General features: G+C 42.6%; 1 protein-coding gene across 1 annotated transcript in view; it reads right to left on the minus strand.

The window, feature by feature from the left end:
- Positions 1-17,894, minus strand: part of SLC39A9 (solute carrier family 39 member 9) — a 111,798-nt gene that overhangs the window by 11,695 nt on the left and 82,209 nt on the right. Inside the window, exon 6 of the mRNA XM_030213750.1 lies at positions 6,377-6,511. Coding sequence (XP_030069610.1) covers positions 6,377-6,511 — 135 coding nt within the window. The remainder of the gene's footprint in view (positions 1-6,376; positions 6,512-17,894) is intronic.

Genomic DNA, 17,894 nt, shown 5'->3' on the forward strand with positions numbered 1-17,894 from the left:
CTCGGTGCCGACATGGGGAGGAGACCGGTGTCGATGCTTCTTCGACTTCTTCCAAAGAATGTCACCGGAGCTCCCCGGCACCGACGAGGAGGACGTAGAATCCATCCGTCGCTTCCTCGGGGCCGAGACCGAAGAGGGTCGATCCCGGGGGGGCTGTACCGCAGGAGCCTTCAGGGTAGGAGGAGACCCACCCGAAGGCTCACCGCCACCAGCAGGGGAATGGACAGCCCTCACCTGCACTCCTGACGATGCACCTCCGTCCGACGACATCAGCAGACGAAGTCTCGGTACCACCGACGTCGATACAGTCGCCCGATGCCTCGGCGCCGATGCAGAGGTCCGATGCCTCGATGCAGTCGATAGAGCGGCAGCCAAGGAAGATGGTCCGGACGCTGACGACGTCGATGCACTCGATGCCTCCGGTGCCGATGCCGACGAAGAGCCCGAGAACAAAACGTTCCACTGGGCTAATCTCGCTACCTGAGTCCGCCTTTGTAACAAGGAACACAGACTGCAGTTCTGAGGGCGGTGCTGGGCCCCTAGACACTGAAGACACGCAGAGTGCCTATCAGTGAGCGAGATTACCCAGGCGCACTGGGTGCACTTCTTGAAGCCGCTGGAAGGCTTCGATGTCATGGGCGGAAAAATCACGCCGGCGAAATCAAAAGCCGAAATGGCGAAAATTGAGGCACCAAAATTTAGAGGGAAAAAAATCTCGACCGAGGCCAAAAAAGGCCTACCCCGACAACGAAAGAAAACTTACGGGGCAAAAACTGAGAAATACGGGAAGGGCAGAAAACCCGAAAGGGTCTTCCGGACACTACCAGAGCGCTTCCCGAACTTTTTCTAAGGAAAAAAAGGACAAAAACACGTCGAAAAGGACGCGCGAGGTCGACTCTCTGGGGCACGAACGGCGTAACACGACCGTACCGAGTGCTGACGAAAGAAGACTGGCCGGCTCGAGCCGGTTTCGGGCGGGAAGACGGCCGCGCATGCACGGTGCGCATGGGCGCGCGAGGACTAGCAAAGGCCTTTGCTAGTAAACTTTCCGATGGAGGGGGCTGCCGAGGACGTCAACCCATCAGTGAGAACAAGCAGCCTGCTTGTCCTCGGAGAACAACCTTCTAGCTACGGCCACCGCCTTGTCACACTGTTTTGTCGCCTTCAAATCCTCAGATACTATCACCCCAAGATCCCTCTCTCCGTCCGTACTTATCAGACTCTCCCCGCCTAACATATTCGTCTCCCGTGGATTTCTATTCCCTAAGTGCATCACTTTGCATTTCTTCGCATTGAATTTTAATTGCCAAACATATCTCCTATCCCATCACACTGGCGCCAGCACAGGGCCGACCCTGTCCGAAACATTTTAGCCAGACGCTGGGGGGTATAGTACCAACAGTATAATATTTTATGCCCATTCTCCACCAAGGCACTAGACACAGAGACCTGTAGCAGAGATTTATATGCTTGCCCCCATTGTTGTGGAGTGTATGCTACCCCTAGAGCTTCTTCCCACTTAGATAAATAATGCTGGACCGGATTGCCAAACTGAAGCAAGGCTTTATATATTCTGAAAAATAAAAAAGGTGGGAATATAAGCCAGGCTATCCAAAGAATGGAACCAAATTATCTTTTTAAAAAAACAAAGTTTAATAATTTCCAAACAAATAGTAATGTAACAATCACACATTAAAAATGACTCGACACAACGTTGTGTTTCGGCCGAATAGGCCTACATCAGGAGTCTTATTAATCAAGTTGAAATTGAATATAACACTTCAAAGGAATCTCAAAACATTGATAAAAGATTCCAAAGATCTTGCAGATAAGATCCTAAAAATGGTCCCAGGATTTTCAGCCTGCTTATCTCCATCTAGGACATCTCCTAGGTTATCCTTCAGGTCTCCATCTCCATCTCCTCTCCTTCGGGCCCGAAGGATAACCTAGGAGATGTCCTAGATGGAGATAAGCAGGCTGAAAATCCTGGGACCATTTTTAGGATCTTATCTGCAAGATGTTTGGAATCTTTTATCAACGTTTTGAGATTCCTTTGAAGTGTTATATTCAATTTCAACTTGATTAATAAGACTCCTGATGTAGGCCTATTCGGCCGAAACACAACGTTGTGTCGAGTCATTTTTAATGTGTGATTGTTACATTACTATTTGTTTGGAAATTATTAAACTTTGTTTTTTTAAAAAGATAATTTGGTTCCATTCTTTGGATAGCCTGGCTTATATTCCCACCTTTTTTATTTTTCATTTCACGCCTCGTGGGATCTATTGAGTTCTCCACTTTTCGTGGATTCTCTTTAGTTTATATATTCTGGAAATACCTCCCTTCCCTCCTCCCCCCCATTAACCCTCGTTCCAATCCAGTTTCTGCTACACTAAGTTCACCCTGCGCCCTTCGTGTGATGAAATCTCGCACTTGATAATACTGAAAGGCTTGTAATGGCAAGAGTCCATGCTCACTACGTAGCTCCTCAAAAGTTACTGTCTTATCTTTCCCCCACATCTGTCCAAGTTCACAAAGGCCCATGTCTTCCCACATCTTGTAAGCTGCATCTTGGGTTCCCGGCCCGAATTGTGGTGCAAAGCGCAAGAACGTATGTCTAAAATATTTTCACCCTGAAAAAACGAGTAATTTAATTTAAAATGAAATACATTAAAAATGATTATATATATGGAATTTGTAAGAGTTTTTTTTTTGTGGATTGGTTAGCCGTTTGTACTTCGTTGGAGTAGTACAATGTGTGAGCTATGATTATATTTTTTAATATTTGATATTATGAGTTGTACGCTTATATATATTTTATGGTAAGTACTGATTTTATGTTCTAAGTTACTTTGAGTTGTTTAGAAATGAGGCAATTAATAAGTGGATTGAACTTCCTCTTCTCTCTCTTCCATCCTCCAACCAGAACCTATCTCACCTCTCAAAACTTCACCCAGGTTGAACTGTCTCCACTCTCAATTCCACCTGGTAGCCTGAAATCTCCACACTTTTTCCCTCCCTTCTTCTTCTGGGCCTAACCTTTGCATGTTCTCACCTCCAGGCCCAACTCCTCCATGTATTCCCTCTATCCCAGGCTGTGTGGACAGTTGCTTGGCTCTTCTCCCAAGGCTTTAATGGAAGGAGCAATTAACTTGCTCATTGCACGCACACAAGGACTTTATAACCTTAGATAGGGTAGGAGTGAATAAGAATTATGCACCTTTCCAACTTCACATACAACTTTCTTTAAATTATTTTCTTACTCCTTTACTCTATCTATGTGTACCACCTTTATTTACACCTTATGATGCCTGTAATTGTCTGTTACCTATGTTAAACTTCTTCTTGCTGTATACCGCCTTGGGTGAATTTTTTCAAAAAGGTAGTATATAAATCTTAATAATTAACTAATACATTTATTTATGAATGATGTTTGTATCCCACAATTATCCAAAACAAGTTTGGGTTCAATGTGGCTCACATTAAAAGTAGAACATTTGATAACAAATCCAAGTTACATTAGTTATAAAGATGTGAATGCAATGTAATAACAATAATAGAATGCAAAAATCAACAGGAATAGTATAGCTTTAAGATTGAACAATGAATTTGATGCTCTTGTCAATGAGAGATGATCTTAATAAGCAAATTGTAGCACAGCCTCCTCTTACTCCTGCACTGATGCTTGCTTCCAGTCGAAGCAAGTCTATAATATCTGTCTCCACTATCACCATTCCATAGAGGGGTGTTTGGCACAAATTCTGTATGGTACATTTCTGCAAAATTCCCCAGAATTCCCCAGTGTGCGCTGTATACACACTCTATCTTCTGGGGGTATACAGTTCAATGTTTGTCTGCACAGTTCTACTTTCTATGTTGAGAGTCTTTCTGAGAAGTATGCCCTTGACACTGTCCCTGTCCAAGGTGAAGTATTCTTTTATTGTATACTAGTAAAAAAGGCCCGTTTCTATATGAAAGGAAACGGGCGCTAGCAAGGTTTTCCTCCCCCCCCCCCTCGCTCTCTCCCTGTGTCCCCTCCAAGTCCCATGGCCCCCTTTCCTCCCCTCCGATTTCCATGGCTTCCTCCCTCCCTCTGTCACTGTCCTTCACTCTGTCCTCCCTCCGAGTTCCAGTCCCCCCTCCCCCATCCCCCAACATGCACATTGCCCCCCCCCCCTCCAAAATCGCCAACCCCCCTCTCCCCCTCTCTTACCGGGATCCCGGCGGCAGCATTGAAGAGCGAGCAGGCTCAGCGAGTCTGCTGCCTTCCTTTCTGTTCGCTCTGAGCTCTGACTCTTGTCTGCCCTCATTTCCTGTTTCGGCAAGAGCAGGACCAGAGTCACAGCTCAGAGCGAACAGAAGGGAAGGCAGCAGACTCGCTGAGCCTGCTCGCTCTTCAATGCTTCCAGGCCAGTGATGTCACTGTTATCTACTGCATGAAGCAGACCACCTCCGGTGGAAGCCACGGTCCCAGGCAGCTTCAGAACGTTGGAGGTGAGAATTATTATATAGGATTTTCTGTCTAGGGGTCTACAGTGCTCACAGATTTTCTCCCCCTCATGATTTCCCCTAGAATTGCATATATGTCATACTGAATGGTTTCTGATCTTTAAATAAAAACACATTTTAGAAAAAGGGAACCTGGGTAAACACAACACAGTTCTTAAATTATTTTTTCATTCATTTAAGTAACAAAGTTATCCAACATATCACCCATGTGAAAAAAATAACTGCCCTCTACACTTAATAACCAGTTGCACCACCCTTAGTAGCAATAGTTCCAGCCAAATGTTTCCAATAATTTGATATCAATCTTTCACATCGCTGTTGAAGAATCTTAGCCCACTCTTTGCTGAACTGCTTTAATTCCAGACATATTTGTACATTTTCGTGCATGAACTGTTCATTTCAGGCCCTGCCACAGCATCTCTATTGGGTTCAAGTCAGGAATTTGAATAGGTCAATTCGAAAATTTAATTTAGATTCTCCTCAGTCATTTTTACCCCATCTGTTGCCATAATGACAAAACTTGGCCTTTTGTCTCTATCTCATGATCAGATTTCAGTTCAGAATCTGTTCTAGGGAAAAGATAAAGGGGATGGGATTTGACATACCACCTTTCTGTGGTTAACTTTACTAGGCCTAGGCCACTAAGTGCATACAAGCAGCTGCTAGTTACAACAGGATACTGATGAGGTACACCTTGTAGTACTCCACCAGTATGCAGCATTAAAACACAGTACTACGTATCCCTAAGCAGTGCTAGAAATTTGTTTTCTTGTAATGTAAAGAATGTGGTGTTTGAAAAAAATCTTATTCCTTCTTCACCAGTGACCCCAGTACCTTGCTAAATTCAGTTATTCAGTCTCTTATACTAAAAGCAACCTCTAAAATTAACCAGGGCTGTGGAGTTGGTACACCAAACCATTGACTCCGACTCATCTATTTTTCTGCTGTCCGACTGACTCCAGCTCCAACTTCTATTGATATTAGGCTTTAAATGTTTTCTTCTGGATCTAAAGTACTTGTAAATATAACATATATACATATGTTTGCCTTGGATCTAAAAGTATAAAATGATAAATTTACCACATATTATAATGTTTTTTTTTTAATTTTGAAGCTGGAGTTGGAACATTTTTACTAACTATGACTCCACACAAAATTGCTTCCAACTCAAGACTCCATAGCCCTGAAATTAACATATGCACAGCACTATATCACAGTACCATGCAACCAAAGGGCTACATTCTAGTTTATTTTTGACTAGCCGTTGAGCCCGTAAAAACGGGCTGGTATTGGGGTTTTCCTTCCCCCTCCCCGCGAGGTCGCCACTGCTACCGTCCCCCCCCCCCCCCCCCCCCCCCCGGAGTCGCCGCCATCCCTCCACCCGGCCCGGGCCTTCTCTCCGCTACTAAACTTACACATTCATTCGCCGGAACGCAGCACGCACATCAGCTGAGCTGCCGTCGGCCCTTCCTTCTCTGCCTGTGTCCCGCCCTCCTGTGACATAATGTCAGCGAGGGCGGGACACAGGCAGGGAAGGAAGGCCGACGGCAGCTCAGCTGATGTGTGTGCTGCGTTACGGCGAATGGATGTGTAAGTTTAGTAGCAGAGAGAGGGCCCGGGCCGGGTGGGGGGAACGGTAGCGGCGACCTCAGGCAGGCGGGCGGGGGGGAGCGGTATCAACCTCGACGGCGCAGTTTCCCTCTCTGTCCCGCCCTCGTCATCACGTATTGACGCGGGGGCGGGACAGAGAGGGAAGTCTCTACTGCGCATTTGCGAGTGAGTCGGTCACTCGCCGTTTATATGTTTGATTGGTTTGGCTGTAGGGTAACCGATCTCCCTGTCACTCAGAAGATACCACCATCCTTACCTTGCTCAATCCTAAATATGTTAGCATGGATAGGAGAGGTGCTGCCAAGGCAAAGACAAGCAAATGTTTCCTGATTCGATTCCGCTCCAGACCAGCATGCATGAGGAAGGATACCAGGCCAAAGGCAGCTGGAGCCTGAAAGTGAATGGCAGCAATTAATACAATTTGCTCCAGACAAAGGAGAATTCATTTAGGCTCAACCTATGAAGAAATACAAGCTTAAGCACTGCTTTATGTTCATTGTCCTTAAAGAAATAAAACCAGCAAATCATTGTTGACTTATTCTGTTGTCTAAACAAAATTGTCAAGATCCTCCTATTTCTTCTCATTTTGTTATTTTATTCCAGAGAAGACATCAGTATTTAAAGAGTTTGAATGCCCTTCCTACTACTACTACTACTACTTAACATTTCTAGAGCGCTACTAGGGTTACGCAGCGCTGTACAATTTAACAAAGAGAGACAGTCCCTGCTCAAAGAGCTTACAATCTAATAGACAAGTGAACGGTCGGTCCGATCGGGGCAGTCACTCTTATGACTAAGTACATAATTGCTGCACTACTCTTCATCAGACCCCCCAGGCTGGCATCACAGGAAAAACAACTGAAAAATGCTTAAGACAACGTCTTATCCAAAAGACTCCGTTCTCTTCTCTAAGTTCTTCCTACATTCTTATCTTTCACATGCTTCTTTACTTTTAGTTTGTAAGAGCCGCTACATCATGAAACTGGCTAGATCCATGTCAATCTGGATTCAGACCTGGTTATGGTACAGAAATGGTCCTTGTATGATCTTCACAGAAACCGAGACAAGGTATTCGCCTCGATGATAGTATTGCTTGATTTCTCTGCAGCTTCTGACACCGTGGATCATGATATCATGCTAGCACGACTGACAGAAACAGGTATCAATGGAACAGTACTTGCTTGGTTCAGATCCTACCTATCAGACAGGCAACAATCCATAATGCTTGACAGCAACTCATCACCACCAGGGACACTGACCTGCGGGGTACCACAAGGATCGATACTGTCACCTATTCTGTTCAATAACTACCTCAAACCACTAGCTGAGCTGATTCAGTCAATGGACACTCAGTTCTACATCTATGCGGATGATGTGCAGCTACTCATACCCATTGAACCTGACTTACCTACAACCTTGAATAAACTGATTACCTGTCTAACATCAATTCAAGAATGGGCTAAACATAACAAACTTTGCCTGAACCCAAGTAAAACCGAGCTTCTCTGGGTCCCTAACACAAGTGGATACATACCTGGCATCAAAATCCCTTTTGGGAAGTACAAACTCATTCTCCAACCACACGTCAGAAACCTTGGAATACAGTAAGATTCAACACTTACTCCGATTCTCCAGATTCAACACTTACTCCGATTCTCCAAATCCAAGCAACCTTCAAGAGCTGCTTCTACTATTTGCGACAGCTATCCTGCCTCTCTCCTTACATCGAGAAGGTAAATCTTATCCCAGTTGTACATGCCATGATAACATCAAGACTGGATTACTGCAATGCACTATACAATGGTCTGACTACAAAGGGCCTGCACCAGCTCCAGTTGATTCAGAATGCAGCAGCAAGACTCATAGAAGGTTGCAAGCGACGTGACCATATCACACCATTTTTGCAAAAACTTCATTGGCTACCAGTACAATAAAGGGCTAAATTTAAAACTCTATGTCTGATCTTTAAGGCCCTGAAAGGAAATGGCCCTGAGTACCAGAAAAATAGGATGATCCTCCACACACCACCAAGGACACTAAGGTCCTCCCAAGGACTTTCACTAATCACACCCTCTGCAAAAGAGATCACACGATGTGATACCCGCAAGCAAGCCTTCTCCGGAGTAGCCCCCACACTCTGGAACGCACTGCCTGAAAGGCTGCGCTTAACACAAGACTATCTCTAATTCAGGAAGCAGGTGAAAGCTTGGCTCTTCAACCAGGCCTTTACTGGAAGAAGTAACTAACTTGTTAGTCTCCCTCACACACACAACGAGTACTCAGGCTGCATATACTGCAGTAGGACATGTTTATCCACTCCTACTCTAGCTGAGATAACATTTAACCATTTCTCTGACCTCATGTGCAACTTTCTTTAAATCAATCACCTTACTTTCTAACTCTTCCTACTTTTTTACCCTTCTATATGTTACATCTTTGCTTTACCCTTCGCTATCACCTATAATGTTCTATTACATATTGTGTTGAAATTGTAAATAGTATTAACAATCTATCACACCAGGGGAATAACCTTTATAAACAGAGTACCAAAAGTTACATTACATACAAATCTGTACTCTGAAATTCATAAAAATACCACATTAATTTATTAATACATGATCATGTAACAATACAATACGACCCCTGGGTTATCCAGAGTCCCTCCCACTATTCACAAGCACGCCAGCCCATGCTCACATACACCCTTTTAGTTCATTCACCGTCTGCATGCCCCTACTTAATGAATATTCCTTAACAAAAGCACATAACAGCTTATTCCATTCTGTGGAATCAAAAAAATCCACCTCTGTTAACAAGTCACCATGAGAATTTATCTTCACAGCGATTAACCACACTGCTGCATGCACTCAAAATGATTGTCCTCACATTACCCCTTCCGAGTTATCCAGATTTCCAAACCATGCTCAGGGTGAACGGGTGGTTTACTTATTTTTTTCCCCGTGTCGTCTTTATTACATCAGACACAAAAAAAGACAATTAAAATACAGGCTTGCAGAACACACTAGCAATCTTAGAATTAGGAAAAGGGAGGCTCCACTGGTAGCCCACTGGACCGAGCAGGGACATAAGTTGGAGGATTTAAAATGCGTGGTGCTAGCCCAGGTCGCCCTTCCACATACAGGGGGTGATGTTACCATGCAATTGCTTCACGGAACGTTTCATTTTCTCATGGGGAACGGTGGCCCCAAGGGGCCTTAACCTTGAAGTGGAGTGGATTTAGGGACGGATCCCATAGTGTGGGAAGGGTGACCAGGGTATTTAATCCACGCATCTACGCAAAGTTGTTACTAACGTTTAGGGGTGGTGCTAGAGTCACCCTGCTTAGAATGCACTCTCGAAGGTAAGCAGTCACATCATATTATAGATTGGCGTTTACTTTGTATATACATATGGTTTAGTAGGAAATGTATTAGTTGAGTTGTGATTTGTTAATGTTATAGGAGTCGGGCTTAAGTTCCTCTTGATGAAGGTTTACCAAAATGCGGTCTCGCATTGAGGAACAAGGAGAGATAGTGCTAAGTAGATAGGTGGGAATAGGATCAGAGGAATAGGTACGCAGTTTGGATGAGGAAATGTGCAGTGCAGTTTCTGCTTCAGCGATTTCAGAAAGGGAAGAAATGTAGACAAGGGTTGAAGAAGGGTTGAGAGAATGGACTTGAAGCTTCTGGACATTAATGCAAAAATCTGCTGAATCCTGAAAAAGTCAGTCACAAAGAATCCCAGACTAGCACCTAAAAACTTGCAGGCCTTTCTCACTGTGGACAATGGACCCTCCAGGAATTCATACCAAAGCTACAGAACTAAGGCAACAATAGAATAAAAAATGTCAAATTTCCCCAACCCCTCCTAACACAATCAAATGCCATAATACCCATAATAGGAGGGGGGGGGGGGGGAGACTTCAGGTGTGGGATATTTATATATCAAGTGATATTATTGTATGGTAAAAGAAATACAATAGAATTGTAATATGTTTGGTATGTTATTGAAATTGGAATAAAAAGTTGGTTAAACAAACAAAAAAAAAGGGAATACCCCGGCATCACAAGCAACCTTAACTTTCTCTGCACCACAGGAAAGAGGAATATATACACAACAGGAATAAGAACAGTCGGAGGATAAATCTTCCATCAACCACTATCATTGAGAAAAGTAACATATACAGATTCTTAAACAAAAATATGGCTTCATCAGCAAATTCTGAACTTGTCTAAAAGGATTCAAGGAGAGGAAATTAACAGATAGTCCAAATTTCAATTTCCTCATCATCCTACCAGACCAGACCCCAACACTAAGGGTGGGAAGATGCCAGTGCTACCTTAAGAACCTCCACCCCAAGACTGGCCTTTTCCCTGGCCCACACATCTAACCTGTAATGCTTCATAAGGAAATGCAGTGATGACTAAAATGATGCCTTACAGAAGTTCTCTGAGATACAGCCTCCACTCTACCCAAGATGCCCAAGCTATGGTTAAATGAGCCCACAAAACCTTGGGCACCCTTGCAGCAAACAGGCTAAAGAGATGGCCTTCTTTACCCAATGAACCAAAGGACCTTCAATGCAGACTCCCCTTGTGAGGGCCGCAGAAAAGTACAAACAGCCAATCAGACTTCCTAAAGTCATTCATGACCATCACGTAACGGAGAACCCTCTGCAAATCCAGTCTGTGTAGAGAACTGCCTATACCCCAACAGGCCTCCTTAGGAAAGGTAGGTAAGGAGATAACCCGCTTCACATGGAAGAGAGAAATCACCTTAGGCAAAAAAAGACGGTATTGGCCCTAGGTTCCAAAGGCCAAAAAAAACTGGCAATCTAGCCACAAACAGACGTGACAAGAAAGCAGCAGAAATGAAAATCAATAAAAGATTAAAACCTTTTACTCACTAAAACTCACAATAAAATAAGGCAGTCTAATTCAAATAATCCCAGGAGCTGTAAGTTAAAATCAAACCAAACATGTTTTGGCATCATCACTTGCATCAGGGATATATAAATAATTTTGACAGAACAGCCCTGTACCACCTAAACGGGGAAAACATGTGAGAAAACGTGAAACCAAATTTCAATTCAATACAATTAAAACAGGGCCCTTGTTTAAACTGGTTTTTTTTTAGCATTAAAAAAAATATATATAGGATGGCCGCACTTCATTAAGACGCTGCAGGTCGGGATCTTACCTTCGAAAAATGCCTAAACGTCGAGGGAGAGTAGCGGCTAGAGCTTCCCCGCTACCCCCCCCCCCCCATTGCCTGGTACCATCGATCGATTCTTCAGACCGCCGGGTCTTGCCTCTCTAAGCAGGATGTTGCCAGCTGGAAACGCCGTCGAACTGGAGACTTTGGCTTCCTTTGGTCCTGATGTCACGCTAAGCCCCGCTATGCGTTCACCACCTCCCCAGCCGATTGGCGCGAGTTCTTTTCTTCTTGAATCGACAGGGTCTACCCCGGAAGGTACAGAGGGCCCTGTAGAGCGTCGATTGGAAGCACAGCTAACAACGGAGAAGAGAACGGAGGGCATTTTGCCTAATGAGACGCCGCGGAGTGAGGGGAGAGGAGCTGAGGAACAGAGTCGGACTCCGGAGCAGACTTCCACAAGGTTTGAAATTCCCAGAGCGTTAGTAGAAAAACCAAAAGATGTGACATTAGATACCTTATGGGATTTGGTGTCTAACCTGGGTCAAATTTTTCTTAAGCAAAATAATGAGATGTTACCAAGATTAAAATCTTTGGAGACTGACTTCCTAAAAAAAGAAGAGGAGTTTAAAGATTTGAAGGACAAATTTGGGAAATTAGAGGAGAAAGTTGATAAAAAAATTTCGAATTTTGAAGTAATCCAATCTACGATGATAAAAGATTTGACCAGTCTTAGCAAGAAGACTGAAGTATTTGATAATTATACTAAAAGTCATAATTTAAGATTTGTCAACTTTCCTAGAGTACAAAATGTAACTCCTCAAGAAATGTTAAAACGCTACTTGCGTGAGATCTTGGATATTCCTGAACAGAATCTTCCACCCTTTACCTTGGTCTATTATATTCCTGGGAAAGACCCAAATCGGATACCTGATAAACCAATAGACATTTCTCTTTTGCTTGAAACTACTGACTCTGAACTTGCCTCAGCGGCCACTTTGGTGGCGACTGTGGCATTATTGCCAGACAAGAATTGGATATTCCGCATGTTTTTCCGCAATAAAGAAAAGCCTTTTTTAGGGTTTAAAATTCTCCTGTTTCCAGATGTCTCTAAGGAGACTAGACGGCGGAGGAAACAATTCTTGCTCCTAAAGCCTGAAGTGTTGCACTTGGGGGGTACCTTTTTTTTAAGATACCCTTGCAAGTGCATAAGGCGGCTTGGGGGTAAAAAAAATATGTATTTATGGAACCTGCTCATGTCTCTGCACTTATAGCCTCAGCAAAATTGGATAAACGATAAAATAATTAGGCATCCCCTCTTAATGTAGTGCGATATCCAGTTATATTTTCTTTTTCTGTTGTCAGTTTCCAGTATTTTTCCTATATTTTGGATTCCGATTTATGGACTTGAGTGTCAATTTCTTATGAAGAGTGAAATTATTTTACTTTTTGTGATTAAGTTTTCTTTGAGAAAGATTTATGTATATGTATGACACTTTCTAAACAAGATGTTTCTTGGACTAATTTGAATAATTGAATAAATAAATAAATAAATAAATATATATATTTTTAACATAACTCCACATCAACATTTACAAAATTAAACGTAATAGCATAAAAATGAATCTATCACCAGACAGCAAGGTAAACCTTTTGAACATTTTAAATGTTTTATAATTGTTTTTGTCAGACAGCCCTGATAGAGGCAGTGCTGGCAACAGGGCCGTGCCAACACGATAAGCAGGGTAAGCACGGCAGGGGGGCGCCATGCTTACCCCGCCCTCCCGCTCCCATTGCCGAACTGCTCGCCCTCTTCTTTCCCCGCAAAATCCCTTTTATTTTTCTTTTAAATTTACCTCCGTCTAGCAGCGCAGCGTCAGTGAAGGAAGCAGGCGACGCTCCCGACGTTTCTAGCCTTCCTTTCGCTCAGTGCCCCGCCTTCTTCTGACGTCAAGGAAATGACATCAGAAGAAGGCGGGACACAGCGAAAGGAAAGGCTAGAAATGTCGGGAGCGCCGCCCGCCTCCTTCACTGATGCTGCGCTGCTGGACGGAGGTAAATTAAATTTAAAAGAAAAGGAAAGGGAATGGGATCTTGCGGGAGAGAAGCCTAACACTGCTCCATGCAGGGTAATGCACTGCAGCGTTTTCCCCAGACCCATCTCATCAGCCATAATGCAGCCGTAACTGCCCGAGATGCGCTGCCTGTCACACATTCCCAAAGGAATTTTACCCCCCTGGAGGAAAAGGAAAAGCATACTCAATATGTTTGCAGTACTCAATGCAAAATACTCATTTTTTTTCTCTTTTCGGTCTCATTCCTTTGCCCCTAATATATTTTATGTGCTAGACTTACATTTCCTTGGAATAAAATGCATGCACCTTCTGTATTCCTTTGGTAGCACTTATTTTCATATACACTTTTCTCAGGCTGCTCAGGTTGTAAAAGACTTTACATTTGGCTTTGGATTCTGATAAGGGTTAATTCTAGTTAGCTTTATCGTGCAGAAACTTCAGAAATTTGAAGACACTTGTTCAGATAATCAGTGGGCTGGGTGTTTCACTATCCTCCAATGATAGAACAGCTCATGAGAAGCCAGGAGTACATGCTGCAGGTTGAGAAACAAATTTCTCACTGTCCTATTAGTTCTATTTTTAATGCTGCTGCTGTTGCAAAACCTTTTTTCTTTTTCACACTGTCTCTGGAGAGAGCTGTTATTTCTTGCTCAGACATCTTTCTGGTACTCTCTTATGCAGAGTATGGTCTGCTTTTGACTGAGAAAATAGCCTGAGAATTTGCTATGGGGAGAAGGGCTATTTGGCCAGCCAGTAGTACAGTGCGAAAAATGTCAGCTCACACAATCTGATGCTAGTTAACTGTGTCACTGAACAAGTGATTCCTCTCCCCAAGGGCCATCACCATTTTCTCCTATCAGACAAATGACATATGGACCTCACGGAACACCTTGGGAGAGGCCTTATGTGAAGTCTGAGACGAGCCAAGGAAGACATTGTTGTTAAAAGAAAAAATAAAATGAAGGCAATAACACTATTTAATACTGTTCAGAGAAAAAAAAACACCTTCAGCATTATGGAATTGCTGCTTTAAAGATATTCAATCAAAAACAGGTTGAATCTGTATGTACCATGTACTGGACTTGCCAGAATTTCCTCTACCTTCAAATTGAAAATGGTTAACAAATATTAATCAACAGAACCTCAAACTTCCCAGTAGGGAAAATGCCAAATGGCACTAACAAGTCCACTACTTAACAATGGGAACAGAGTATTATCATAGGTTCTTAATAATATAGGATTAGAATAAAAAAGAACCCAGCCAGCTATAAAGATATAGAACATAGATAGCCACAACACACTGTACCACTAAAAATGAACAATTTTCAAATGGATGAATGGAGGGGGCAGGGGACAGAGGAGCATGGATGGGAGAGCAGGGCTCAGGGAGAGAGGGGAATTGCTGGATAGGAATGGAGGGGGCAGGGGACAGAGGAGCATGGATGGGAGGGCAAGGCTCAGGGAGAGAGGAGAAATTGCTGGACATAGAGGGGAGGGAAGAGAGATGAAGGAGATGAAATGAGGGAAAAGGAAGAGAGGAGAAAAACTGCATATGGATGAAGAAAATAGGCAGAAGCTGAGGACCAGAAATGAAGAAGAAAGGAGGAAAGGAAAGAAATAAATGGAAAGGAAGCCCTGGAAACGGAGTTAAGAGGACAGATAGCAGCAGAATCAGATACTGGGCCAGCATGATCAGAAAAAGAAAGTCACCAGACAACAAAGGTAGAAAAAAATCATTTTATTTTCATTTTAGTGTTTGGAATATGTCCACTTTGAGAATTTACATCTGCTATCTTATTTTGCAATGTATAGCAATTTGTTTCTAAGAATATTGCTGACAATTCCTGTCAGTGTGGCAAGTGGTGAGCGATCATTTTCACGGGGGGGGGGGGGGGGGGGGGCGCCAACTGATAGTCTGCAGGGGGGCGCCAGAGACCCTAGGCACGGCTCTGGCTGGCAAGAAAGAGCTTGAAAAGTCACAGCTGTGTTTTTGTAGTGTGGGTAACAAGCTGTAGCCAGCTTCAGGACGTTGCAGATGGTTTAAATCTTTCTGGGCAAAACTGAAATGGAACTTTCATTAATTTATTTTAATAGTTTTTGGTTTTTGTTCTGTGAAGCAGTGCTGTCTCTTAAAGTTATATGCCTTTTTTTTTTTTTTTTTTAACTGTTTGAGGCTTGTCCTATTTTGCCCTGCCAAGGAGAGCATTTTTTAGGAGGTTTATAATTATTTTATGATTTACAGTACTCATTGAGGCTAGTAAATTAACTTCACAATATTCAAAAGTGTCAGGCAGCACTCTGACTGGCCACCACTGGCGTTCAACTTGGATATTCAATGCCAGACCATTTCTAGAGACCAGCATGTTTCATTTTGACTGCAACAACTTAACTGGTTAAGCAGATATTCAGCAGTAATCTCCTGCTGAATATCTGAGTTACATGCTAAAATGCTATTTAACAGGCCAGGAGCCTTTCCTGGCCGGTTAAATAGTTTTGAATATCGGCCAGTTAGTTTTTAGTTTCAGTTAATTTTTAAATGCCCTGTATATATAGAATGATTGGTTGTTTAACTTTGTATACAGCTTTATTTATTCATGGCATTTATACCCCATATTAGTCCAAAATAGAAATAGACTCAAATTCAATGTGGCTTACAAACAAACAATAAGGGAATAAAACATAATAATGTACAGAATATTACACAAATTACAATAAGAAGCAAATTAATAAATGTGCAGTAACCAACCAGGGATTTAGACTATCTCAAGGACAAACAAATAATTAAGGGTGGATGGGTGAGAGCTTAAGTAGGAAGGACTACTAGATGGGGGGAAAAAAAAGGACAAAACGAGATTAAGAAAAGGATGTGGGTAAAGTTCAAATAGAGTTCTTTATATTGAGAAAGGCCAGACTGAAGAAATGTGTTTTTAGAAGACTTCTTAAAGTTAGGTAGTCATCTGTAAACTTGATTGATTTAGGAAGAGAATTCTAAATTTTGGTGCCTTGATATGAATTGCTCTATAAAAGTATAAAAAATAGTTTTACTTTTTTAATTTTGTGTTTGGTATGCCTCTGTTCATGCTATTTTAAATTGTGTTTTTCCATACAAGACTGTTCTGTCAGAATTACTTATATGTCTCTGATATACGTGGTGATGCTACAACATGTTGGGCTTGATTTGAACCGATATCCTCTTTGGATTATTTGGACCATGGTGCCTTATTTTATTTGATATTTTGATTTTTAATGAATAGCGAATAGATAAGCTCTGGAACTCATTGTCAGTGGAGGTGGTAACAGCAATTAGTATATATGGGTTTAAAAAAGGTTTTGACAAATTCCTGGAGGAAAAGTCCATTATCTGCTATTAAGAGACACAGGGAAAGCCACTACTTATCCCTGGGATTTGTAGCACGGATTCACAAAAAAGCCATCATGTAAGTTTTCCAGTTTGAGTGCTCCTGGTTCCTTTGAGTTCCACTTTCTGGTCAAGTATGGCAAGACCCAGGTGCCACATAGGTTGGGACAAAGGTCTGTATAATTTCTCCTTTTGTTCCCCCCATATAACATGGCCCTAAGCGATTAAAACATTAGTTCTATCATCACATTACAAATAGCATGCAGCTGGTCCTGTAAACTGTTATGGACCAGACCCTCAAGTAACACACAAAGCAGAAATTCACTTACAGGGAACACAATTCCCACCCTGTGCAAGTGTGCCAAAAATGAACATATCTAAGTGCTGCAACACAGTGCAATATGAAGCAACACATGAAGGGTTGGACACTTATTACAAGCCTAGCTTCATTTTTATAGCCCAGTTCTTGAAAATAAGTTTTCTTTTAGTTATCAAGGCAATAATAGTACCTGTGACTTACAGGTGCAAAACACAAAAAGCACCTTATTGGGGATGGTAGGGTGGCTCAGTAGCACTGTTGTGCACTGCCATATTTAGGGACCTTGGTCACATTCCCAAGGCAGGTCTACCTGGGCCAGCTACAGATGCTAAAGAGGCAGCACTCACATTTCTAGAAAAAGAGTCCCTGCTATCAAGTAATGGTGACTCCTAGGGAGGAATGTATTTGGGTCCCAAGATTACAAGGTTCTAAAAGGAGCCCTGGCTCATGGGCCCAGCCAAAGACTGGGATGGGATATAAATACGTTCCAAAGGAAGACTCTTGGTGCCCTGATTGTGACTGAGCTGGAAGCTCAAAAGGAACAGGAGGAAACTGCCAGGCCAAAATAAATATACTTTACTTACAAAATAAAGTGATATTGGAACAATTTGTTTGCTGTGACTTTCTTTTTTAAACATACTAGAACAAGCACTTTGTGGTCAAACCAAAACAATGAATTTTACAGGCATAATGATGTTTTTAGGGGCTAGACTGAGGGAGGGAAGTGGGGAAAGGGTTTGACATTGAGGGATCATATCTCATGATATTGAGCTTGCAAAATAGAGCAATAAGGCAAGAGCTAGAGAAATGGTAATGTGCATAGGAGGAAAGACCAACAGCCTGAAAATAGAGGTGGTAATGCCACAGT

Source organism: Microcaecilia unicolor, chromosome 9 (genome assembly GCF_901765095.1).
Source record: "Microcaecilia unicolor chromosome 9, aMicUni1.1, whole genome shotgun sequence".
Taxonomy (NCBI): Eukaryota; Metazoa; Chordata; class Amphibia; order Gymnophiona; family Siphonopidae; genus Microcaecilia; species Microcaecilia unicolor.